This window comes from Suillus subalutaceus (assembly GCF_016647625.1).
Source record: "Suillus subalutaceus strain FC151 chromosome Unknown DFJ58scaffold_19, whole genome shotgun sequence".
NCBI classification, from domain to species: domain Eukaryota; kingdom Fungi; phylum Basidiomycota; class Agaricomycetes; order Boletales; family Suillaceae; genus Suillus; species Suillus subalutaceus.
Genome location: NW_024540268.1, coordinates 284106 through 308668, shown reverse-complemented (window position 1 = coordinate 308668; position 24563 = coordinate 284106). Strand labels below are relative to the sequence as shown.

General features: G+C 48.1%; 11 protein-coding genes across 11 annotated transcripts; 7 read left to right on the top strand and 4 right to left on the bottom strand.

The window, feature by feature from the left end:
• Window positions 1-104: 104 nt before the first annotated feature.
• DFJ58DRAFT_771389 (uncharacterized protein) lies at window positions 105-3199 on the bottom strand. Its single transcript, XM_041389144.1, has 8 exons — window positions 3062-3199; window positions 2148-3004; window positions 1973-2093; window positions 1903-1917; window positions 1719-1849; window positions 1590-1664; window positions 456-1541; window positions 105-405 (listed from the first exon to the last, which is right to left on the bottom strand). Exons 2-8 carry the CDS (start codon window positions 2926-2928, stop codon window positions 269-271), a joined length of 2346 nt encoding a protein of 781 aa, XP_041247456.1. The 5' UTR covers window positions 2929-3004; window positions 3062-3199; the 3' UTR covers window positions 105-268.
• Window positions 3200-3267: 68 nt separating this feature from the next.
• On the top strand, window positions 3268-3888 carry DFJ58DRAFT_714732 (proteasome maturation factor UMP1-domain-containing protein; the record flags this gene model as incomplete). Its single annotated transcript, XM_041384054.1, has 5 exons — window positions 3268-3270; window positions 3322-3477; window positions 3529-3630; window positions 3680-3773; window positions 3827-3888. The coding sequence occupies 5 exons, from the start codon at window positions 3268-3270 to the stop codon at window positions 3886-3888; spliced, it is 417 nt and encodes a 138-aa protein (XP_041247455.1).
• A 252-nt stretch (window positions 3889-4140) lies between these two features.
• Window positions 4141-4881, bottom strand: DFJ58DRAFT_714731 (uncharacterized protein; the record flags this gene model as incomplete). Its single annotated transcript, XM_041384053.1, has 3 exons — window positions 4141-4213; window positions 4276-4511; window positions 4567-4881. The coding sequence occupies 3 exons, from the start codon at window positions 4879-4881 to the stop codon at window positions 4141-4143; spliced, it is 624 nt and encodes a 207-aa protein (XP_041247454.1).
• A 406-nt stretch (window positions 4882-5287) lies between these two features.
• Window positions 5288-6169, top strand: DFJ58DRAFT_771387 (uncharacterized protein). Its single transcript, XM_041389143.1, has 3 exons — window positions 5288-5634; window positions 5686-5989; window positions 6038-6169. Exons 1-3 carry the CDS (start codon window positions 5483-5485, stop codon window positions 6041-6043), a joined length of 462 nt encoding a protein of 153 aa, XP_041247453.1. The 5' UTR covers window positions 5288-5482; the 3' UTR covers window positions 6044-6169.
• A 1148-nt stretch (window positions 6170-7317) lies between these two features.
• On the bottom strand, window positions 7318-8743 carry DFJ58DRAFT_771385 (Shwachman-Bodian-diamond syndrome protein). Its single transcript, XM_041389142.1, has 7 exons — window positions 8633-8743; window positions 8524-8575; window positions 8429-8472; window positions 8244-8373; window positions 7996-8196; window positions 7772-7942; window positions 7318-7721 (listed from the first exon to the last, which is right to left on the bottom strand). Exons 1-7 carry the CDS (start codon window positions 8662-8664, stop codon window positions 7605-7607), a joined length of 747 nt encoding a protein of 248 aa, XP_041247452.1. The 5' UTR covers window positions 8665-8743; the 3' UTR covers window positions 7318-7604.
• Window positions 8744-8810: 67 nt separating this feature from the next.
• On the top strand, window positions 8811-11111 carry DFJ58DRAFT_771381 (uncharacterized protein). The gene is made up of 8 exons (XM_041389141.1): window positions 8811-8990; window positions 9095-9135; window positions 9191-9298; window positions 9353-9679; window positions 9774-9837; window positions 9955-10124; window positions 10178-10506; window positions 10560-11111. The coding sequence occupies exons 1-8, from the start codon at window positions 8962-8964 to the stop codon at window positions 10689-10691; spliced, it is 1200 nt and encodes a 399-aa protein (XP_041247451.1). The 5' UTR covers window positions 8811-8961; the 3' UTR covers window positions 10692-11111.
• A 216-nt stretch (window positions 11112-11327) lies between these two features.
• On the top strand, window positions 11328-12229 carry DFJ58DRAFT_771379 (uncharacterized protein). Its single transcript, XM_041389140.1, has 4 exons — window positions 11328-11677; window positions 11728-11809; window positions 11861-11952; window positions 12006-12229. The coding sequence occupies exons 1-4, from the start codon at window positions 11558-11560 to the stop codon at window positions 12060-12062; spliced, it is 351 nt and encodes a 116-aa protein (XP_041247450.1). The 5' UTR covers window positions 11328-11557; the 3' UTR covers window positions 12063-12229.
• A 6899-nt stretch (window positions 12230-19128) lies between these two features.
• DFJ58DRAFT_771365 (lipoyltransferase) lies at window positions 19129-20098 on the top strand. Its single transcript, XM_041389139.1, has one exon. It carries the CDS (start codon window positions 19156-19158, stop codon window positions 19936-19938), a length of 783 nt encoding a protein of 260 aa, XP_041247449.1. The 5' UTR covers window positions 19129-19155; the 3' UTR covers window positions 19939-20098.
• Window positions 20099-20596: 498 nt separating this feature from the next.
• Window positions 20597-21504, top strand: DFJ58DRAFT_166596 (NAD-P-binding protein). Its single transcript, XM_041378980.1, has 2 exons — window positions 20597-20696; window positions 20753-21504. Exon 2 carries the CDS (start codon window positions 20772-20774, stop codon window positions 21432-21434), a length of 663 nt encoding a protein of 220 aa, XP_041247448.1. The 5' UTR covers window positions 20597-20696; window positions 20753-20771; the 3' UTR covers window positions 21435-21504.
• On the bottom strand, window positions 21504-22716 carry DFJ58DRAFT_166600 (ATP11 protein-domain-containing protein). Its single transcript, XM_041378981.1, has 2 exons — window positions 22381-22716; window positions 21504-22323 (listed from the first exon to the last, which is right to left on the bottom strand). The coding sequence occupies exons 1-2, from the start codon at window positions 22603-22605 to the stop codon at window positions 21574-21576; spliced, it is 975 nt and encodes a 324-aa protein (XP_041247447.1). The 5' UTR covers window positions 22606-22716; the 3' UTR covers window positions 21504-21573.
• A 278-nt stretch (window positions 22717-22994) lies between these two features.
• On the top strand, window positions 22995-24508 carry DFJ58DRAFT_743311 (uncharacterized protein). The gene is made up of 3 exons (XM_041387255.1): window positions 22995-24064; window positions 24112-24276; window positions 24326-24508. The coding sequence occupies exons 1-3, from the start codon at window positions 23159-23161 to the stop codon at window positions 24371-24373; spliced, it is 1119 nt and encodes a 372-aa protein (XP_041247446.1). The 5' UTR covers window positions 22995-23158; the 3' UTR covers window positions 24374-24508.
• Window positions 24509-24563: the final 55 nt, after the last annotated feature.

Sequence of the window (24563 nt, the reverse complement as noted above, 5' to 3'; positions counted from 1 at the left end):
ATACCAGTGCACTGTAATGGAATTGTATACCATAGGAACTCACAGTAACTCGTGTAAATGATAGTCATTTGAAATTGAAAGCGAAGTCAGAGTGGGGGACGCGATTCTGAGCCATGCGTCTTCATGGTATACTAAAGAACGCAATTAAAAGGACTTCAATTTTCAATGATACCTTACAATCTGAGATATGCATGACCTGATTTCGAATATGTAACCTACAATAGCAAGAATTACTCGGCGAAGCGAAATAATGATTGACAAATTATGATCAAGCATCCAGGAGCTCCCTGGGCATGTCCACGAAAGCAGCAGCCCCATTGCCAATCAGAGCAAGCTGCGTGAGGGACGCTGCACTCTGGCGGTATATCCTCTCCAAAGCCGGATGGGCAGGACGCCCTTGTGATACTACGGGAAATAGTGAGAATACAACCGAGTCAATTCGAGGACAAACTCACACAAAATCGCCTGGTTCACTTCTGTTGCAAGACTCACTCTTGCTGCCTGCCCCGCTACCTCCGCTGCATCCCCACCGGCCCCAAGCGGATCCTCGAAAGCCACGATTACGCTCGTGCGCTTGAAAATGGCGCGCATCTCCGGGCGGTCTTTGTACTCTGACTGCAACTCCTGTCCGTACTCAACCGCACGCTCGAGAGCGGTCCCATACTTGGCAGCAGTAACACCTGACAAACCCGAATGCGAATAAGAGGCGAACGATGCCTTACGCTTGCCTTTGATAGGTATTGCACTGCTGCTGCCGCCGCCGAAACCATTCGTCACTTCAGTACTGGAGATATCCGCTTCATCGTCAACGTCCATCCCCATCCCGTCCGAAGTTCCTTTGTCTTCTCCATCAACCTCTACATTCATCTCTGCATCTTCTGCGCACTTCCGCTTTTTCAGTTCTGCCGCTTCCAATACAAGCTCCACAAATTTACGGCATCGTAGTTTAAAAAGCACGAGTCCTGCATCCGCATCAAGCGCTCGAGGAAAATGTGTTCGTGTGTCGGACAGCGCAGTATCGACATCACCAATGAGCACGGCATGCACGATACGGGTACGGATCTCGATATCATCTATAGGTGCAGGTGCGATTGTAGGGGTTTGGGGCACGCCGTCCATATCCATGATCTGATCATGGTCGGGCACACGACTCGTGGAAGATGAAGGGAACATGCTTGACAATCTCAATGTTGACATTCCTCCTCGAGCGGAACACTGTGCCTCAAACGCTCGTGCCGTACGTGCGTATCCGTGATGCGACAGGTACGAAAGAACGAGATCATTGATCTGGGACTTCACGCGGGTTTCTGCGGTAGATGTCGATGCTGAAGTAAGATCTTTGTCACCGTCAGCTACTGGCCACGTCCAAGGCGCAGATTGAATGCGCGACCATGTAGTGTTTCGTTGTTGAAGCACGTGGTCCTCGATGTCAAACTTGAATGGATCCTGGCCAAAGTTAGCCCGCACAGATTCTCCAGGATGGCAAAGCCCGACTGCTGGATAAATATCACAGTCCTTGCCGATATTGTCGAAAACAGAGCCTGTGGGAATTCAGAATAAAAGAAGTCCTCGGAGGGAAGAATGCGCACCAAGTAAAGCACCGTTCTTCGTGTAAAACGCGCGGTTCTGGCTAAAATCGATACCACAGCCAATGACATCTCCGGCTAATTAGTCCAAAGTGAGTTAAGATACTCAGGTGCATCGTGAAGTAAACGGACCTCCGAACTGGGGACCATATGGTGTGCCCGTTTTCTCAGCCGCAAACGACGACCCGTCATCACCGTGATATCCCCACGAGTTCTTCTCCCACCCCGGTAGGCGAACCAATTTAAAGTCGCGACTCACGAGACTACAAAGGGATGTCAGCGAAATTAATTTCAAATCATCGAATTTTAATCGGACCCAACACTAATATGCCTGAATTTGCGTTTGAGTATATAGACATCAGAAATTCCGTACACAAGGCACTCACCCCTTGTTGCTGTTTGCCTTGCTGGTTACCTCGACCTCGTAGTAGTATATGCCGCAGGCAGGAGGAATAGGGAAAATCGTACGCGCAGCCGCAGCATCTTTGTCGGAGTTGCTTGGAGATCCTGTTTCAATGAGTGTAACGTGTTTGGTAATTCTGCTGCCTTAGCATGACTGACCTTGATAGGTGAGATCCCTTCCATCTGCGGAAACACTTAACATAGAACTTCGATATTCCTCACTCCACCTAGTTGGGAGGCGCAAGAGGGCGGATGACATTAAAGGATTATTCTCTTGCTGTTGCCGGGAGGACATTTCGCCAGGAGGACTAGTGTCTTCTTCATCACTATCAGAGCTAGGAGATCTCTGTGCCCTCCTCCTTCCGCCAGCATACTCAGTACGGAGGACAGCAAGATCAGGCTTCAGTGACGAGGAAAGTTGAGGACTGTCTGTCTGTAATAGATGCCGCAGCGCGGAATGGTCAAGGTACGCCGGGCGAGGAAAGGGTGCTGGGTCTGCAGGGAACGGGCCCACGCTCGAGTGTGCCATAGCTGGTCTCTGAGCACTGGGCGCCCTAATGCCGGTTGCACTGGGCCGACGAACACGAGAAGGTGGAGAGGTTGGACAAGTGGGGTCGACTCTGATTACGCGCGGTTCATAGTATGTGTGAGTTGGTGTAGCTCCTGTGCCTGAAAGGAGCGCAGAACTTGGCTGTGTGAATGATCGAGCTGTCGAACGCATTGGAGGGCTGGACGCCACAGCCATAGAGCTGGATCCACGGATACTACTGATACCTGTAGTAGGACTACGTTGCGGCCATCCCGGATTCACAAGGCGAGGACGGGACTGTGGGGAAGGTGCAAAGGGGATTGAGATGACTGACTCGATATTCCGAACGGGTGAAATACCTCCCCGTGGTGGAACGGGGATGCTAGATGACCTCGCGGGTCTACTGCTCATCTTGGAGTGTAGATAACGTTCCTAGCACAAATGCAGGCACTGAGTATTTAGTGAACGGGCCTGGGTTAGACTAGAGCTTTGTATCCGATAACTGTATCAGCAATGCAGTAACAAGCGAACTGGAGAAACACACATATGGTGGGCGTTGACAACAGGAAGTGATTCGTTCGCAAGCTGGCCTACTTATAGGCACTCGAGCTGGATCATCGTCACCGACTCGTTCTAGTGCATCAAGGGTCACGTTGTGGGGAACGTCACAAGACGTGACATGTAGTTACCCTCGTGACCACCTCCCTGTCACACTGGCTACGCGTACACACTTGCCTTCAGACCACTACCATGGTGCGCGTTCATATCGTTCGGTTGACAGATCAAACTAATCTAGTTATATAGGAACCTTCGTACCGCGTCATTCCATCTTCACAAATCAAAACTGCATCCATAAATGATACTGCAGGCAGTCTAGGCCTCCATGACACCCTCCGGTATGGAATCCGTAGCATCGCTACTGAGACGAGAGGGGGCGAGTTCGAGAACCGTATTGCAAAGGTGTGCTCGAATTCCATTATAAAATGCGTCTCTTTCTGAAGGCGTTCATAGTGGGAAGAGACGCAGGACAACGCGAGGCTACACATGTTGGCCAATCTCTACGGTCCCAGTGCACCTATGAGGTTACTTATGGAACGCCAGATTGTGTCCGCTGTGAGTATGGACGCGTGTGCTAAATATATGCAAATTGAATTTCTTTCAGAGCCCTCATATGCCTGGCATGTCACAGTCAAACATACATCTTGACATCCTGATGGGTCGGGATGAGACTCTAGACTCAACCGACTTCTTCCTCGGTGCGTAATTTGCCAGATACACAAGTGATGTAATCTGACTCGGTGTCCTATAGGCATGGAGAGTGGTCCACCATTAAGCATCCACAACGATATGGAAAAGAAACTCCGACTGTAATCCTAAACTGTTGTAATACCTGCTATCCCGTAATGTCATAACTTCAGTGACTTGTAAGGATAGCGCGCGGACGACGTCAATATGAAAGGTGAGTGAGGAACTCAGATGAATGTTGTCATCTATGCATTGAATATACGTGAGGTGCGTATGGTAGGGATACACTGAATGCGGTGTGTAAATAACAGTAATACTAACAGATCTAAAGCACGGAAAAGTATGTTTGGTAGTAATAGATATGCTTCGTATGCAATACTATGCAACAGTGAATGACTCTCCGCATCCACATGCGTCCTTGATATTAGGATTGTTAAAAACGAATTTGGAGCTACAGGAATCAATCGTGTAAGTTCTACGGTGAAGCATCACCTAAAACGGTGAACGACGTACCTTAACGCATCCTCCTTCCAGTCCATCTCACTGCCTATTATTGAGAAAAGTGCCTTGCTGTCTATGAGCACCTTAATTCCATCTTGATGTACCACTTCGTCAAACTTTTCCGGCTTCTCCACATAGTCAAGGTGGTAAGACAGGCCAGCACAACCCTTGTTTCGCACACTTATACGAATTAATTGTGGTGTCGGACTATTAAGCAAGCCACGCAGCCGCTGTATCGCAGTCGGTGTCTGCAATGAATGATAAATCTTATTGATACAGATAGAATCCATCGTCAGCACATACCATACTTAACACCGCCTTGGTGGACCGAATAGTTGGCCGCGGTCGCTCTGCCTTTGGCACAGGTGGTGGGCGAGCAGCTACTTGCGGAGAAGCTGGTTCGGATGATAGCAACTTTGCAGTGGGTACAACAACAGGTGGTGAATCTTTGAGAGGCTGCTTGGTGTTGGAGCTGGAATGCGCTTCCGGTGGTCTCTGAGGTTGAGAGCTTAAGGCAGACATCATCGCACGACGATGAGTGGAATAGATGGCGGATGCGCGTATTGAGTGGACGACATTGTGTGCTGAACACGAACGACCTAGTGAAGACAGCATCATGGGCGGTTGGGATGAAGGAGGGCAGTCAATTCATCGGAACAACAAGATCTTCCTGTGCTTGGTCATCTTACATATAGCCAATCACGACATCCCATTATCGTGTGTCACCAATTGTTTGTATGTAAGTTATCCGACTGGTCGATCAAACTTTTCAACGTTCAACGTTAACGCCGAATTCTTTGCCCCGTGCCCTCATCTTCCATGTCCTGAGCCAAAGTTTTAGCCACAGTTCTCATCGCTATGCGAAACGGTATCGCACGTTTACTATAACTTATAGTTAAATGATGTCTCATTATCAGAGTATGATCATGATGGCCTGGATTTTTTTAAGATCGGCAAGTGAGACGAGAAGCGGGACCGACTCGGCGCGAATGCAAGACTGACGCCCCAACACGAGGGCTTGGTAGCATATTCCAACAAACAGGCAGACATTTGACACCGGCTCGCGTCGCGCTTTGGACTGCTGCCAGTGAGCCACTTACCTTCCCCAGCAGTCCCCTCTGCAGAGAATACAAATATGTATGCGGACAGCCAGTGTACTCGGGAGCATAGCCTGCTAGGGACTGGTGATGAGCGCGTTCTAACTTGATGCATTACGGACATGCTAACGAACATTGTCAATGTAACACAGCATAACATCATCACTATGCCCGCTCAAAACATGCTGTTTGCAATGGCTTACGCTGCTCAACGTAGCAACACCGAGCTTATAAGTCATTCCCGTGACGCTGGCCAATGTGTTCAGATTGCATAGTATGTATTGTCTCTGTTTCTCTGCGTGGATACCCACTCGTAGTCGTCTAGTCCAGTTTCCACAGGCTTCCGCATCCTACCAGGCAGAATCGCAGCATACTTAAGGCGGCGGCGCTGTTTTTGGGAGTGTTTTTGTGGCTTCGCGCACGAACATCCCACTCCAGTACAATTTGTCACTTCGGCGACTGGCCACATACAGGTTGTTTGTCACTTTCGAGACAACCGCTGCAAATTTTCTAGTATGTTTAGCATTTTTGTTGCTTCTTACTACTTGCATCATTATTTTCAGTCAACCTTAACGAGATACGACATACGGCGCTGCTCGAATCATCGTATGATGACTTCCCAACACGAGGTAATTCTTTCATTCGATGCGGAAGGCATGAATTTCATCCTCCCCTAGTTCTAGGAGATGTTCCCAATATCTTACTGACTGCATTTCGAACTATCATTGCCGGTCTACCGTCTGGCGATGCTGAGATCGCGCCATACGTCATTGATTATCTTGGCTCACACTCGTCGATGCACCTGCGGCCACCTATCATAAATCCAAACCTATCACCCTCCTCCATCCGTGAAGTGGCGAGAAATCGCCGTCGTTCTGGTACGAAAACTCTACATGTTGTTTTTTTTAGTTTTATGCTTAAAGTAAAATATACAGCATTTATCCCAAGACCAAAAGATATCCTACTTGGTCGTGCACGACAATCAATTGGACGTGGAACCGATGCGCCGCCGCACACACATCTCTCACTCTCGGGAATCGGGCAAGGACATATGCATGCGCTCGCTGCCGGCATGGGTATTAGTCGCTATGATGCGATGGGACTTACTGAAGAATGTGATGGTTGTGGTAAGTAGTTTATGGCGAGCGCTTTGAGAGGGCACATCGTGAGGGGATGCAACAAGAGATAGTGCCACATATACTGTACAACCGAAGGTTATATTTATCGAGTACGAGATGTGTCGATATACTTTGTGGGCGCTCTTGTGCAGTTGCGTAAGTAGTGAGAACGAGAAAAAATGTATGCTTGGTTACAAGCAGATAGTGTTTCGGGCGGAAGCCCCGAAGGGGCAACCCAGCCCCTGGACCGATAGTAACCCCGACCTGTGCGAAAGTAAGCCGAGGTGAGCTGCGAGGGGCCGAGGGCGGGTGGCCAACCACCTGGGCCCAGTCACTAGTAGGAATATGACTATGTAACTAAGGGACTCGAGTATGAGTATGTTAGAAAGTTGTAATATATACTGCGAAGGAAAGGGAGTGGTGAGTGGGGAAAATAAAATCCGAAAGGTGACAGGCTGTAGACAGGGCGCCGGAACTTACTGGAGTGTAGCCTGTGCACTGTGTGGTAATAGCCGCTGCACGATGTCCTTAATCTAACCCTACACTCGTATCTCGCTTGGGGGTAGTGGCTCACTAGAATTCCAATTATTGGTGTCCAAACTTCGGGGGCAATGAAGGGAACGGAGTCAGCTCTGAGCGCCTGATCAATGTTGCGTGTAACTGCGTGTTGATTTCAAAGCTTTAGAGATTAGGTTGATAATTCATCATCGGTATGTATCATATTATTAGAATCTGACTTTATCCATATTCATGCCTTCAAAGAACACCGTTGTCAATATATTGTCGCTGCAGGAACGATCTGCTTATTGGTCAACGGAACCGGTAAGCCTGACTTTATTCTTGCATACTTCCCTTACAAATGTGCATGATGCCAACGCACCTGATAGACATGGTGAATCAAGCAATATAAGTTATAACTTTGGATACAAATGCCGGACGACCTCATGATGATGCCTAGAACAGCAAAGACTTCGTCGGTTGTTTTGAAATTAGAAACACCAATAAGATCTGCTAAGGGCAAATTCACTCATGGATGTGAGATAATGACGCAGCAATGATAACATCGACTTATTCCGATCGGCATTATTGAATATCGGGAGGATACACCGATGCGATAATCAATGGTTCAATTGTTGTCAGCGGTTGCGGCAAAGGTAAGTGTCTCAACGCGCCCCTTTCCTTTGCACTCCTTCTGCAATAGTTCGTTGATTGCGCGGATTTGCGAGGGCTCGATAAGCATAACCTAGACAACCTCGTCAGAGTCTTCCGACAAGGCGACGGAATAATACATACAGTTTCCCAGGATTCCCCCTTGTCTTCTTTCTCGACCGTCTCAGCCAACGCACGGAGCTGTTCCTCCAAACGCTCTCCTTCGGCAGCCGGGAGAACGACGCGCACCCGCATCCTTGCACGTTGAATTGGTAGTGTTGAGTGACCCTGGATGAGTCGCAGTGTTTCTGCTACCTAACGCTCCTTGATGAGAACGTAGCGTACGATGTCAACGAACGATCACCCACTTGACTCTTAGCATTCTTCCCCGCTTTCACACTCACACCTGCTTCAGCCATGGCCTTTTCGATCATTCCGACAGGGTATGGACGTTGAGTGGCCGGATCGACGCATTTCTCAGCGACTATTGTAGCAATCTCCTTGCGGAGGGTAGCAAGATCGTGTTCACGTTCTTTCTCTGCCACTTGAACTTCGCCTTTCTTTAAGATCTGCAGTACCGATAAGCAAGGGACCGAGATCGTTGAAAAGGACAGACCTCCTTCACAACATCATCTACCGTCGAGGTACCAAATGCTTTTTGGAGATCGTTAGACTTGGCAACCTCGCCTTTGGATACATTCATGAAGACGTTCGAAATTTGGAGGACGTCATCTAAACTCGTCTCACTGCGCAAGGATCTTGCATTAGCTACGGAGCTATCATATGGATATGATCACATACACTCCGTTTCTCCATTCCTGCACCTTATTTTTGTAGCAGGCAATCTAAAGCTAGGCCATTAGACGATGTTAGTATGTCGGATATCCACACTGTACCTCGAACCGTTTACCACCCTTCTTCAAGCGTACGATAGATACATTTGTGAGCCTGTGCTTCACGTTGCGTCAGCGTAAAACCCCAAGACATTGTCAGCTCAACACTGACTTTATTTGATTTGATGGTTGCTGGATAGGCATCTCGATTCAATGATACAGTACGTTTCAATGTATATGTAATAGGGTGATATAAACAAGTGATGGGAGCAGGCAGAATGCGTGACAATGACGCATTGTATCCGTTTGTTTGTTCAGCTTCGGTGTTGTCACGCCTGTCACCGATCAGTGTCTGGTCCAAGATTGGGCGGTGCACCACAACACAACCCACCGCAGTACTTCAAAACGCCCTCGGAAAACTCTTCTTCTGTCCAAAAACGAACTTCTTAGCCGCATCAGGACAATTCAGGAGCCCGATAATATCCATATCATCACTGCAAGATGAAAGGGTTCACCAAAGCAATCAAGCGGTAAGCTCATCCTTTTTCGGTTTTATGCTAACAATTGGTGGCGTTTGTCGCATCTTTCTGCCTGAGCATCGGCGTGGAGGGAGATGACTCACGATCGTCTACAGCACGCCCCACCTTGTCACATCTAAAGTTGGCTTCGCGAAGAGTGAGATCTAATCTTTGTGATCAACCACTCACTCAAACTATCTACTGTTTGCCAGAGTCTTCTGATCCCGAATTCGACGACTACAATCGCCATTTCATCAGCCTCGAGCAAGCCACAGAGAAGTTGCTTAAAGATACCAGGGCATTCTCGGAAAACGTCATATGTGTGTCAATTATGTCCATCTCATCTATTACCGCATCCTCACGTATACTCTCAGCCCTCTTCACTTCTTCTGCGGGTTTTGCCAACCATTTCAATTTTATATTCTCTCCATTGGCTGCCGAGTATAACTTGCAAGGCAAGCATCCCTCCTGCGAGGCAACTATCACAAACACTCCTCCGTACGCAACTGCTCTCGACGAACTTCGTTCTGCGATCTCCCCTGAACTCGAGCTCATCGATTCACGAATTGTTGCGCCCGTGAAAGAGTTCCAGGGTGTCCTCAAGCTGATCAGGAAGAGCATCACTAAACGCGACCATAAGCTGGTGGATTATGATCGGTTCAATAACTCACTTACTAAATTGAGGGACAAGAAAGAGAAGAGTTTGAAGTGATGAGAAGAACTTGTTCAAGGTAGGTGCCGGAGTGTCTTCTTGTCAGTGACACGTTTGACATTTGTATGATCAGCTTGAGCAAGACTTCGAGATTGCCACAAATGAGTATGATTACATTAACAACGCGCTCAAGACAGATCTCCCGCGGTTCATGCAACTTCGCAACTCATTTCATCGACCCTCTTTTCCATTCATTCTATTATATGCAGTATGTCTTTAGCTGTCGGAACCACCAGTCTTTGCAAGTATTTTACAATTCAACAGGCTTAACGTTTATTATCTTTTCCTTGAGAAAATGAATTCATTCGCGGAGGGTCGATACGACGTTACCAACGCCCCTGGCGCTCAAATCCAGGCTGACTATGAAGAGAAGCGAACGGATGCATGGAGTCAAATTGAGGATCTTAACATCACCAAGCGCATCATATCGACCTGTACGCTCAGCTCTCACCCGTCATATTTTTCACTCATAATTTTTCACTACCAGCGAAATTTGTGCAAGCTAATCGCGCCACTGGTGGCAATTCGTTGACTGTTGGTTCTTCCATCGGTCGCTCACCCAGCATCGCAAGTGCTGGCAGTGGGAGCAGCCGCTCAATGCCACCATCCCGAGCAGCGCCTACATCTTCCTTTACCAAGAAGGCTCCGCCACCACCGCCAGGCCAGACACCCGCACCTCCTCCCCCATACTCTGCGCCTTCAAATGATGTGGGAGCTGCAGCAAAGAGGCCGCCTCCACCTCCGCCGGTGAAACCCAAACCAAAGCCAGAGCCAGCAGTAGAGTACGTTACAGCCTTGTATGATTTCGATGCCCAGGTATGTATCCATTTGATCTCTTGAATGGATGTCTGCTTACCTCTTCGTTTCAGGCTGAAGGAGATCTTTCTTTTAAAACTGGCGACCGCATCGAAATTATGACCAAGACAGAGAGTCAGGAAGATTGGTGGACAGGTCGTCTTAATGGCAACCAAGGTGTATTCCCAGGCAACTACGTACAGTGATATGAAGACGGATATTGACGGTTGAGTATTAATTGAGTAGTAGCTTACATTTTCGGGACATTCCTGCTAGGGACAGCCGCATCAGGCATCTTGCCCAGCCAAAGGGGGCTTCACGCTGACAGTCTTTCCCGTTACCCCAGGTTACCCCTTATCTGCACTTCTGGCAGGGTCATATCCTTTAAGCAAGCGTGCTCCAGCCGATCGTTACTCCGATCTTCATGGAGATATTTCTGGCTTGCTAGATTGGCGCTGCATTGCTCTCACCTGCGGATCCAGCATGTGACATGCGGAAGGAACTTGAACGTTACAATTGCATTGGCGAGAATCAGAGACAACGCATAGCAACTAGGCGTTCGGTTGCGAACTTCCGACGGTTATCTGATATGCAGTAATTGACCAGTGCTTGAATTTGGATTTCTGCAATTGCTACAGTTTTAAGTTTCTAGATCTAGGTTACTTGGTTTTTACATATGATGTTCATATCAGGTGACTGACAGATTGACCTTGCTCCGCAAGGTGACGCGTGACGCGTGACGTTTGAGGCCACTATTGTCGCCGTGGCCGAGAATTGCCGGTATCCTGAGTAACGGTCGTGCAAGGCAATGCATCTAGGAACAAGCTGTTCTACGTGTCGGCTACATCACGCGCTATGAGCTGCTCTGCTCACCATGTGGACAGTGGTACCAGCAATATTCTAGCAGTGGTAAGGTGGCCGTCGCAACGTTGAATATTTTGGGTGACCATACGCACCACCGCGGAGCACGTGCGATGACATCAGTATGGGCCTCCCGACGTCATAACCTGGTTGGTGCGGTATATCATAAACGAAGCAAGTACTGTACGGTCACTTCATTCACCAGACCATCATGTTTCGCAACGTTATCGCCCACAACGCGCGCGCTTGTACTGTATCATATACCCGTTCTATCCATGCCACGCCCGCTGCTAGCACGGTCACCGAGAAAGTGTCTGAAATAGCTGACAAGGTATATATCACCGCTCGCCCGTTTGTCCTCACAAGCTTATTTGTTTCAAGGTAAATAAGAAAGTCGGCCAAGGTCTTGCATCGGCCATTGAGACGGGCGAGAAAGCAGCGGGGAAAACCAAGGAGACACTCGGTAAGTAAATGTTCAACGACGCAGAATCTGTCTATAATGGTCCTGTACTAGGTTCAACAACTGCTTCGGCAAAGCAGAAAACAGAAGACGCAAAGAAAACTACCCAGAAAACCACGGAGCAGGCCAAGCAAAAGGTCGACCAGGTGAACTATTCGCTGCAGTACAAACGGGTTGTCAGTTACTAATCTCTGTTCAGGCTGCTGCTAGCGCGCGAGAAACTAAAGATGACGTGAAGGGTAGGATGTCAAAGTAATCACACCACCGCTGCCCCGCTGCTGTTCCGTATGCATAGTCAGCACGTACTTAAGTTAGGTTGAACCTTATTCACACCTTAATGATATCTATCCACACAAGAGCATGGCGCATGTACACAGGAGTTGTCGTCCACCCCACTTAGTAACATTGAATGTTATGGATTATGGATTAATGACTCAGTTCTGCAAACACAGTAGAGTTTCAACGCACTGCGACAGAAGAAAACATTAGTTCATCTGCATCGTGGAAGCATTTGGGTACCTACTAATTTGGCGGCCAATGTGACTAATCCTTCGCATCCGGCATCCATCAAAATGCAGCGGTCTTGTGAAGAGACTCAAAGATCACCGATCGGTCAACGTCAGCGATAGCCTTGGGAAGTCTTAGTAAGTTTGAAATTTGAAAGCTTGAACTGTGACGCGTCGCGTAACTCGAGCAGAAGCGACCAGTTCACAGTATCATGCGAAAGTCGGATTCCAATCACAAGGCGCACCACAATATATTCAGTCTGGAGGTGTAGGGTGTCCCAGTAGTAGCAGCCTGAGGGTGACAAGATTAGAACTAAGTGGTAAGTGTGACGGTCGCCGACCCACGTTCTGACAACGATGGTGTTCGTGCCTTTGACGTGTTGCAGCGACACGCACGGACTTGCGCACAGGCGCAATATATATGCCAGTAGTATAGACGTTACCTGCATAGTATTTTGTTGACCGGTCAAGCTTTCAAGCTTAAGTTCAGGTCCATTTTCCGTGTGCATGTGCCTGATCAAGTCCATATTCGTCATGAACAATGATTTTCAGTGGATCGACCTCTTCCAATCACAACACAACAACTTGAACTGGGACCTACCACTGCACATTCCTCGCAAATTTTGCACAAAATTGCTATAAAAAATGCCAACAGCCCGCTCAGTTGGAAGTAAGTACTTACTATTCATCGTTGCTTTCAAAGTTGGTTTTGAACAAACTGGAGAATCTTCGGGTGGGAAAATTATGTTCGTTCTGTGTGAGGGCGGCAAACCAGGACAAGTGAATACCGGTCGCAAATAAGTCCCCTCGGATTATCCCAAAGAAAAGGTTTGTAAGAATTTTAGGACTCTCAGGTACTTATAATTAACTCAAAGGCCGCTCCCCAACTAAAAGTCTTGGAAACCTCAATTGAACCAAACACAGCTCATACTACTCACGGAGACTCCTATTCGTGGAAAACTAGAAATGAAGGATTGGCAAGAAATACAGCAAGCTGCGAGTTCAACCACTGAAGGCCAGGGAGACCTCGCTCATAGTAACAATCCCATTCAATGTGGCAAGAGTACAACAACCTAAATTTGCGAAGAAAAGACTGTCTTCTTTCTATGGCCTTTGCCGCAATCTAGGATCCATGAATCGAGGAGCTTCCGTCAGCTATTATATTCAAGGGAATCACCCAGGTCGATTCGCAATAGCTGGATTCTCACCCCATCAGGAACGGTGCACGCTTGATGCTCGAACTTAACTTCATTGACGTGGAGTTGTTGTTTTGAAAACCGCTACACAATATGCTCACGGTCGCTTGGTACTGGTCACATCACTGTCGCTTGCCCCTGCTGAGCTACACTGCCTCAGGCTGATACCGATATGATCTTGCCCAGTCTCCTGCACATGTTGTACTGACGTCTTGATCATCCTGTGCTTTGATAATGAGTCGTTGAGTACCGGACAAATTTGTTCCCAACGGTGTTATTGCCCTGAAGGCAGTACATACTGACGCCCTTTCAGCTTTCTTTGTAAGATTGCTTGTATCATCAGTCGAGGGTGTTCCATAGTCTGGCCTAATATCCAGACATACCAGTCCATATATTTCGGGGGTGGCTAGCGGGGTAGTCCTAGGTGCCAGATCTCAGCCCTCCAGGCAACCTCCGGAGGCGGAAAATGCCTGGGGCCTCCAGGCCCGTCCGTAGGCAGTAAATCTATCCAAGGACACCGCCTTCAGTGTCCAAAGCTCTGGTACGACACGCAAGAATAAACAAAAAGTCCGGGGGAGTGATATTTATCTGGTTACGGTAAGCTATACTCAAGCCCACCGGGGGAGACCATGTACGCATTTATCTCTCGGTGCCGATTGTGAGCTTGCTGGAAACTGAATGCGCGGTTTTGCGCACTTCAATGAGCCGGTAGTTACTAGTGTGGGTTGTGGGGAAGCTTGAGAGAATTATATCGAATGCCGCCCTAGTAACATTGGTAGGTTTAGCTCGGCTCCGTCCTTGGTGATGGCCTGTAGTGGCTTGGCGGGAGCACTAAAGCGGTGGTTCGGAAACAAAGCAACTTTGGTAACTCTTGGTCGTCGTGATGCCAAGGCTAGGCAGACAAAGACGCACTTGTAAGATGGTTTAAACCCACTCTCGAGAACTTAGTGGGCCTGAACAGCAAGTACATGGCACCTGCCTACAAGGAAGGTCACCAAGGGACCGTTGTTCTCCCAGATCTGCACAAAGCAGAGATATCAATATCATAGTACCCCAAGGCACCTGTTACACGCCGAAATGAAATACAACACACTGAGCAACATCATCAGCTCTATGAGACCTCAGGCTGAGTGGTGGGCCAATCAGACTTCGATATCATCTGAAGGACCCGCGGATTTTTTTTGTCAGTGTTTATTGTCCGCTGGGTCCTTGTCCTATGGTACACAGTACACCCGCGGAATTGCTCAGCGGTGCGAGGCTAGAGGCAGGTTATGGGCAGGAACGGAGGCGTTTGATGCAAATGTCAGGGGCGCCGGACTAAAGTGTAGCACGCTGGTGATTTTCTTACCTCGCTACATTGTGATCTGCCAGGCAGCACCAGCAAACACTTACCCTTAGTTCGGTGGAAGCCCTCGCTCTCCCGCCGGGCCACGGTTTTGGTATTGTCCCGGTCCCGAATTAGGTGGGTACTAGTAGGCTTGACAGTGATGAAAACATGTATATGGTACTTAAGAGCGATTTGGATGAAAACACTCACATACATATATTCACAGAGGAGCTCTGACAAGGAAGTTCACAGATTTCATTCGGAAAAACTACAGCTATGTGGTGTGGGGGAATAGAGTTTAACTTATTTAAGTCGGAGATATCTAGTCACGTCAGCTATATACCAATATTAATGCGAATTTATTATGACAAGCGAAAGTCGAAGTTCTGCGCCAGGATGCCGATATTTAATAACCCCACGTATAATACAATGCTGGGCCAGTAATATTTGACTCTCGAGTCACGCGATATTCAAGTGCAACGTCGCAGCTATCCTACTAGAGTCGCGTACCTATGTGGTACGGGTCCCGCCGGTTGGTACTTCGGTGTAAATGAAGGCAATTATAACCCTGCTCAATAATTACAGTTTATTTGCTAGTTTATTTCATATGTGAAGTCGTCGGCAAGATGTCGGAGTGATTGTGTGCCGAGCTGTGGAAGTGCAAAGATTACAAACAAAGAAAACATACCGATATCGAGCATGAGTGACTATTGGAGCGAAGCTGGACAGCCGAAGTTCTCAAGATCTCACTCGCCAAGAGGTTTGTTGTGGATTCTCTCATGTTGCTTCCCTGGCGCTGATGTTGTTGATGCACTGAATTACCGCGTATACTGGGTTTTCCTTCGCGGCAAGTCGGCTTGTATTTCCCTCTCCGCGACAGGAACATCACACGAACTTTACCTGACAGTGGAGAAATAAACTGTTATTGAGTAGGGTTGATATAATAGGGACTGACTAGACTTGATGAAGTCGAATAAGAGGAAATAAGTGATCTGAAAGTACTAATGAGAGAGTATGGGAGACGAGACTCCAATTGACTCCATAAATATTATTGGCGCTTGCCTGAAGTTGCCTGACCGAGGCCTGGGTATATATCATTAGACACTGGTGAATCATACAAGTGGCGGTTGACATTGACGAGAAAAGGTACATGCTAATCTGAGCGCTTGGACTAGATGTCAAAAAATAGAGCATGATGTCTTAGATATGAAGAACTGCCCAAATTAATGCATATTCCATAATATGACAAAATGTGTGAGCGGTGAGAATTCAAGGAGCTGACAATGATGAAACTAAACTTGAGCACGAACGTGACCTGTTTATTATACTACGAATGGTAATGAAATCCTGGTACGAGTAGTCAGCCTCCTCGGAATGTATGATTCTGGACACGGTCTGTCCGATGTCCATCCAGGCCATGGAGATATGCTATTCCCCGCGCTTGGAATGGAGATGCCGTGCTTGACTACGATCCATTGCAAAGCCGCGCTTAGCCCGGGCCAACGCGGCGGAACATGATCTAAATGTTCCCCTATGCTCCCTGTCAGATCTTTGCGAGGCCATAGATCCGAACAAAGCACGACATGATGTCTAATGCGGAATTCCGTTCATTAACGTGGTGCCTGTGTGTGGTATAAAAGCATGCTGCCAAATCCCTGTCACTCTAACCATCTGGTGCCAATCGACCTCCTCCGCTAAACACTTCAAACACTTCTTTGTTCTACATCTCTTCTGAAAAATGCCTGGACCTTTCGCATCCTTGAAGAGACTGTCCATAAGCAGCAAGGTATGTGGCTCAGAAATTCGCCGAAGTACGCCCCACCAATGACATTCCGGCCATTGCCAGCTCTCTCGTCGCAGTAGCTCCCACAGTTCCAAGTCCACCCGTGATTCAATTCAGGGACATCCATCACCCATGGACATCACATACGCTCTCGTACGTTCTGTAGTCGCTCTTCACTTATCATTTTTAACGAGTGCATCAGGCGTTTTCTCCTGCAGCGCCTTCCTACCCAACTTTTGAGGAGACCCCTGCTGTGGACGGTTATGTAAGTTCTATATCTAGCTCCCTCGGGAAAGTAACTCATACAATTTTGTCATTAGGCCGAAATGCTCGATGACGACAACATGTCGTGGGGCGTGCGCCGGTCAGGGCGCCGACAAAGGTCTCTCTTTTAAAGGGACACGTCATTTTGCATATTCAACCACACCTAACTTAACGGTATCTTATGTACACTAATGACGAGCAAGGGATGTACGATCAAATACGCAGAGGAATAAAAAAAAATTGTCATTAGTACCACAAGTGGGCAGCTGATATGTGAGATACTCTCTAGAGAATGGCGTTCCGCACGACGAGAACGGGGATAGCAAAATTCTTGCTGACATACGCGTCTAAAGAAAATCATGGGACACACCTACAGAGATCAGGCTAGTCGTATTGCCGGTGTAATCCAGACTAGCCCAAGAAGAAACAAGCTTGTGACCTGTTGGAGAGGTATACCCGCGACTGTGTACCTGCGTATCAGTAATCTACGGTGCTTACCCCCGGGATTCCCTCGGACACTTCAGATAGCGCTATTCAACATACCCTCTTGTTCACTGGTCTACGAAAACATGTCAATAGTTAGTATGACACTCACTGCGTTAGAGGTCAAGATGTTGACTGGTCATTTTCAAAGTAGAAGGCCCAAGTTCAGAATGTTCAGTTCTGACAAAATTTCCCCAGGTCTAGAAATGACGTTGATACCCCAACAATATCGGTTTCGTCTGCAATTTTAGTTCCCAGATGATCTAAATGAGTGAGACTGTCTTCATAAAGACTTTTACTCGATGAGAGTAAGAATTCGTCAGCACACAAAGTAGTCTAGCGGAGAACTGCGCACAGTAGTCCAGAAATACGTACCACTTCGCGAGAATGCTCCGAAGCTGGCAAGCACATGGAATTCTGCTTCGCGTCTACATGAAATTATTATCAGCATGGCTCGTGACTCCGAGACAGGTACACGAACTCGGATAACTGAGCATATGAGGGAAATAGATCAGCTAGCAGACTCGCTGCATGTCGCATATCCATATTGTCACGAGGCACCGAGGAAGAATATGGTAACACAAGGCAGAACGCGGTGAGAAAAAGCGGGAATAATACTGTAGCCTGAGACGGCGCAGTTGCATGCTGTACACTCACTCATCTATTATGGGCCACGGAAGGGCCCCGGTATTCAATTTTTTGATGGGATATAAGGTGGCACCTCTTTCTCTTCGAACCCTAGATCACAGTGCAAATCAAGACTCTCTTCACGAACCGAGTTGATAGTGCATGACTTACTTGCATTAACACTCCACGCCATCGGCTTACGTCTAACATACACATCTATTTGATTCATTGTCAAGTTTTCTCTCTGCACTAACTGTCATGCAACGAAAATATGTGCGTAGTAGCCAGAGCTTGTCGATAGTGGGGTGATGGCTAATCAGTGACAGAGTAACGATTTCCACGCCAGCCTTGTTGAACATAAAGTAAAAACGAAAAAGCCCCGCCTCTTCAAAAAATCATAGGAGCCTTCAAGTCATGTTTTGGATACGGCTTTGATAGTGCTGATACTGTTTGTCCAAGCCATAGTATACAGTTAGTGAGTTTACTGACATGGAGCATGTTCACAGCCTTCTAGAAGAGACTACCTCAGAAGACAAAATGCCGCAACTGGATTTGAAGGCAGAGACATCTACGGCGTACGCTGCATTTCATGATCGTGTAACTCACCTTAACTAACTATCCATTAGGTCCAAGCAGAATATCTTGATGAAGATGACATGGCTTGGGGAGGTACCAGCCGCAAAAAAATCGTCCAAATGGCAGAAGATGGGCTAGGCCAGGCAAGTCTACGCGGACCCAATAGAAGGAAGAATCATTCCTTTCATGTTATGTGATGCAACGATTTGAGGGGGGACCTGGTCCGCCTGGACATTTAACGGACATGAAAATTAGCATTAATGAATATCCTCATGACCACAATAGTTTAGTACGTTACCGATCATAGACGTTTAAACATAATGGCATCGAAGGACTATGTAGGAAGGACTCCAGATATCGTAAACAGCAGCGTTGGTACCCGTATGTAGGGTGAAATTTTTGAGACAATTTCTTTCGCGGTGATTGGGTGTTTGCAATTGGGTGTTGAGGTTGATTAACGTTGATTGGGTGAGAATCATTGACACTTCGGCTTGGGTATTTACCTATGTTTTGATCCGTCACGTGTGCGTTGACAATGTCACTGGCAGTACTCTCCTTAATACTAATAGAAGTCGAGGTTCTATTCGATGCCCTTACCACCCGTCTTGTACCACTACTTCTCCACACCGCTACCATATACGCGAACTCTCCTGCTCCAAGAAAAGATACATCAGCTTCAGCTTGCTGCTCGTCGTTCATCATCTCATCATGACATTCTACTTCTACTCGAGCACCGCCCAGTGTACACATCTGGACGCCGACAAACAGAACAAGAACTGCACGCAGAACGTGCACGTCTGACATCGATTGGCGCAGAATTTGCCGTAGCAGCACGCGGTGGACAATTAACATATCATGGACCCGGCCAGCTCGTCGGTTACCCACTTCTAGACCTCGCTCGCACATCTCCGCCGATTGGCATCCGTGATTACATTTGCATAATGCAAAAGATGATACAATCTTACTTGCTGCGTACGCACGGGATTGACCATGTACCCTCGGACCACACTGGTGTATTTTTGGACCCTGTAACAAAGATAGCAAGTATCGGCGTCCAAGTACGCCATCGGCTGACGACGCACGGATTTGCCATGAACGTCACAAAGGAGCCTTTGGAGTGGTTTGGACAAGTTGTGGCGTGTGGATTAGTTGATGTCAAGGCTGGGTGCATAACGGAAGCGAAAGGAAAGAATGTGCGGGTGGAGGATGTTGTGCCAGGTATTGTTGATGCGTTTGGTACATTATACGGGAGAGATATGGTGAAATTATACCCCCAGAACGCTGGTGAGCTTGGAGAGGCTATTCTTGCACTAGAGGAAGATGCACTAGCTGCTGGGGAATGGTTGAGGGCACCTTCCCCGAACTTATAGAAGCGGAAATGTTCATTGCAGACGACCGGGAGTTCTGTTGATCGTTTCCATCCGCCATGCACTATGACATCTACAAGTGCGTGATATCGTCTACGTATGCTGCTAAGCAGCCTGCCAGCTGAAAGTATATTGTGAGTATTGAGAGCTATAACTTCTCCCAGCCTCGCAGTGCAATGCTGTTAACAACCTCAAGCCTACTCGCTGACGGTGAATGAGTTGACTTCGGAACTCATCCGTACCGCACAGCGAACACCGGTTAATTATAAGATGGTATTATGAGGGGCATCTAAGTGGTATCAAATAGCTGGGACCTCAGGCCTCAGGCTGAGCCGTTGTTGAGACAGAAGTCGAATATTTATTCGCGGATTCATGTATCCAATGGGTTTCTCGCCGAATCACACAATTGTGAACATAACCAAATTCGTTTCAACTCCAAACTCAGAACTGAAACGCGTTCAAATATGTTACTGCAACATCAGATGGCTTCATTTCGTACGTCCATAGGGAGACCGCTGCGGAGTGGAGTGGACCAGAAATAGTATCGCCACTGCAGCTCCACCAGGACCCACCTCATCATCGACATCATTTGCCTTCCCTTTCAAGACTAGTGACGCAGAGGATGATCCGATGTGGATACGTAGTTCCACTGGGTTGGGCTTCGAGCGGTCTCGCTGACTCAGACCTCTAAAAACGAAAGAAGATAGTCGTTCTTACCCGCAGCCCACCGTGACGATCCTAGTGAACCTTCCTGCCAAAAGGTAGGTTGATCGGAAAACTCTGTGTAACTCGAGCGCTCAGTTTACCTCAAAATTAGATCTTTGAAGTAGACTGTCATGCACGTCTTAATTTTGGGAGCAACAGGCGCCGCAGGTGTGCTTCTTATCCAGGAAGCGCTCCTAGCATCGCACACCGTGGTCGTATACGCGCGCACCCCAGAAAAACTCCCTGAGGAGACCAAGCATGATCCCCGCGTCACAATCCATAAAGGGGAGCTCGATGACAGAGAGGCGCTTTCATCGGCCATCATGGGCGTTGACGCCGTACTTTCTGCTCTGGGCCCATCGGTCTCGCGCGGACCTATGCACCCGAAGGGCACACCTCTTGCGCGGGCATATTCTCTGATCATTGAACTTATGAAAAGCCATCGTGTGCGTCGGCTGCTGGCCCTCGGGACACCAAGTATAACAGACCCGAACGACAAATTCAGCTTGCGGATTTCCATAATAGTCAATGGCGTAGCCACCCTGGCACGTACGGCATACGAAGATGTTGTAGCCATCGGTGAAACCATTCGGACCCAAGGAAATGATCTGGATTGGACGATCGTTCGCGTACCTATCCTAAGTGGGGCAAACGACAAGAGATTTGTTGTAGGTTATGTGGGAGACGGGAATACAGGGATACGGGTAACAAGAGCAGGGTTCGCATTATTTGTTGTGCAAGAACTCGAGAACAACGAGTGGGTGAAGAAGGCACCATTGATCACACTGCCTTGACCCTATGAATTTTCAATCTTTGCATGACTAACGTAGGACTATCCCTATGATCGTAAATCTTTGTACATCCATTGCCCAGATATAACTCCATGATGATCCGAATCTCTGCGCGATAATGTTAGCAAAGATAGTGTCATTCCTAGGTAAGACGGGCATGTTCAAGTAGATCCGCCCAATTGAACTCCTCGGGGTGTTCGTGGAACTGCCTGAGTAGCTTTTCAGCGCGCCGATCTCCCTTCTCACTACTATCTGCACTCTCATCGCCCCACAAATAAAACTTTTGCACGCCCATTGCAAGCAGCTGAGCATCGATCTGACTCAGCAGAAAACGGGTGGTTGACGTATCTTTGCCTGGAATAACGGCCGCCGTAGCTGCTGATGGTGTGATCTCGCCACGAAGTAGCACTATTCCGTGTGTCTTGGCGAAGTCGGGGTAGAATGTTAGAATGAGATATGGGGTAGCGAACGACTGCCGAAGCTTGTACTCCTGGAGCGGTGTAAACAAGACTGTCGCCGTCTGGGGCAGGGCAGATGCGTTACTAGTAGGAGGGGCGCGAGAGAATGGGTCGGGACCAGTGGCAGATGGAAGCAACGGGGGAGCGTGAAAATCCCATTGTAGAAAATAGAATTCATGGGCGGCCGCACTTTCTCGATCTTCAGGTAATACAGCTGAAGAGCCCTCCCGGGAGACAGGTATGACAAACATAGGATATTGTTTTCCTGTGGTAAGCATTTTGTCATAGAGTTTGATTGGTACTGATGCACAGATAAATCCCCTTCCCGTGCCTCCTGTGCGAGAGGCATGATAAGTCGTCCATAAAGCCGAAATTTGCTCCGCGGTGTGAGGGGTTGACATCAGCCTTGGAACATTTATGATCGACTCTAGTGCCTGAAAGTAGCGACAAATCAATCCCGCGCGGGAAATTATGACGCAGGTAAGACTTACTTTCACCGGAGAGCTATCTTTGCGGGTACTTGAAGTTCCTGATACCTTGCTTCGAACCAATTCTGAAGGTGACTTGGCCAACCTTTGCGGATGCGCCTGCGACAGTCGCGCTGACTTGACACTGGCTACCTCCTTACGATGAGCTGCTTCTTTTGCTCGCGTTCTCAGTTCAGATAATTCCAATCCCTGCCTGGTGATGCCAGCGAGCGGTAACAATGGCGACATTCCCAGAATCAGAAATCCACGTCCAGGTAGACCCGGGGGACAGAACAGGAAGGAAAAGTCGGATCACTTGTCAGTATATTGTCACGAAATTGGGCACAAAGGAGGACACATCTCACTCTTGTGCTTTTGTTGAAGCTTCTCTGCATATTTAGATTCGTATGGAGGAGTCGACGGTCCTGCATGAATCCATCTAGCCACAGAAATATACCTGCAAGCTGATCGACTACAAACAATGGCACGAAGGTGTAAGGTGGCTGGAGAACTCTGGAGCCGTAGCATGGTGTACTGTAATTGGACTGTAAAGTTTTACGGTGGAAAGACGCCCACTACCGCGTAATTGCCCGATGGGGATCAGGCCTAGGCACAATAGGAAAGAATAGCTTAGTATTGGCAACCACCTGCAACCACATATGGGACAAATAATTGCGATAGGCGTGCGCATTGTCTGGCAACTGGGCGTACCATCTCCACATCTCTTGTTTTCTTACTATCATCATCTAACGATACCAGCTCATCCGCAAGATACCCCACTCATTCAATCTACACTATCGTCATGAACACCTCCCCCGCACACAACTGCAAAGGCAGCTTCCTCACTCAACTCTTTGCGCTGCGCCGCAGGAATCAAAACACGCATGTCGAGCCCTACATTCATGATCCTGCCGCTGATGCACCACCACCTCCTCCTCCCAAAGATTACAACCGGGCATCAGCGTCTACGCGGCGACCGTTCCTGGGAGAAGAATACATCAACGAGAAGCCCCTCCTGTTCGATGTCGATCTTAACGTACTAGCGCGGTCACCGCAGCCTGCCTCGCAGCCAATTCCCGTCGTCCAGCAAACACCGCCACGGGTCCCTGTCAAGGCATATTCACCTCCTACCATACCGTTGACACCCGAAGAGAAAGCACGCCGTAGATTAGCTGCGCAGCGCCAATCCCAGTTGGAAAAAGAAGCTATATTGAGGGAAGAATACGAACGCCAAGAGACGAAACGACGTGAGAAATTGGAGCAAGAACGCCTAGAGCGTGAGGAAGAAGAGGAAAGGAAAGCAGTGTTGCAAGAGGAGCTGCGGGCTGCGGCGCTAAGAAAAGCTAGACTGGAGAGAGAGGAAAGAGAAATAGAAGAACAGCGATTGCAAGAGCTACGAGAGAGGAAACAGCTAGAGAAAGAGCGGAGGCTACAATATACGAAGGAAATGGAGCGGTGGCGAGCAGAGCAGATGCAACGCGCCGAGTCCCAATGCAGTGAAAAGGAGGAGGAGCGTAGAAGGTCAGTGGAAGGGAGACGCATGAGAGTTGCTCGCATGAACGAGGAAGTATTCTCCGCCAACAGGGCAGATAAGATGGTAGGTTGGGTCACGGTACAAGCGCCCAACATGCTGGCGTGGAAGAGGCGATATTACAAATTTGAACTGGGCCATGCAGAATCCAAGATGCTGCTATACGGAAATCCAAGAGTGAGCTTAATTTATTCCCATTTCGTTCTAATTTCACGAATGTCTAGGAGGTTGTTAAACCCCTCGACGCCCTCCCTCTGGACGGACAGATCGATTCGCTTGCAGAATGGTACGAGGGTTTCGAGGAACTAGAAGCGATCCCCCACTCGTTTGCTCTGCGCTTTGTTGATGGCGTCGAATGGCGGATGTTCGCAGATTCGGCAGAAGAGAAGGTACTAATCCATACTATTTGAGCTCGATTCTGGCTTACATGATAGTTAGGATCGACTGCTGGTGCTGCTGAGCGAGGCGGCAGGCATAATTTTGTGAATTATCTGTGAAATTTTTATTTGTTAACTTACGAGACACGACGAGGGATGATATAAATGTGTATTCCTAGCAGCAGAGCCCATATGTAGTTTTTTCTAGTCCTTCAGCTGGATATAGAGGTCAAATGACACATTCAATGTGAGCAAGGTGAATACTGACATTCCAGTAGCCCTTACGGCGAGCTTGCAAG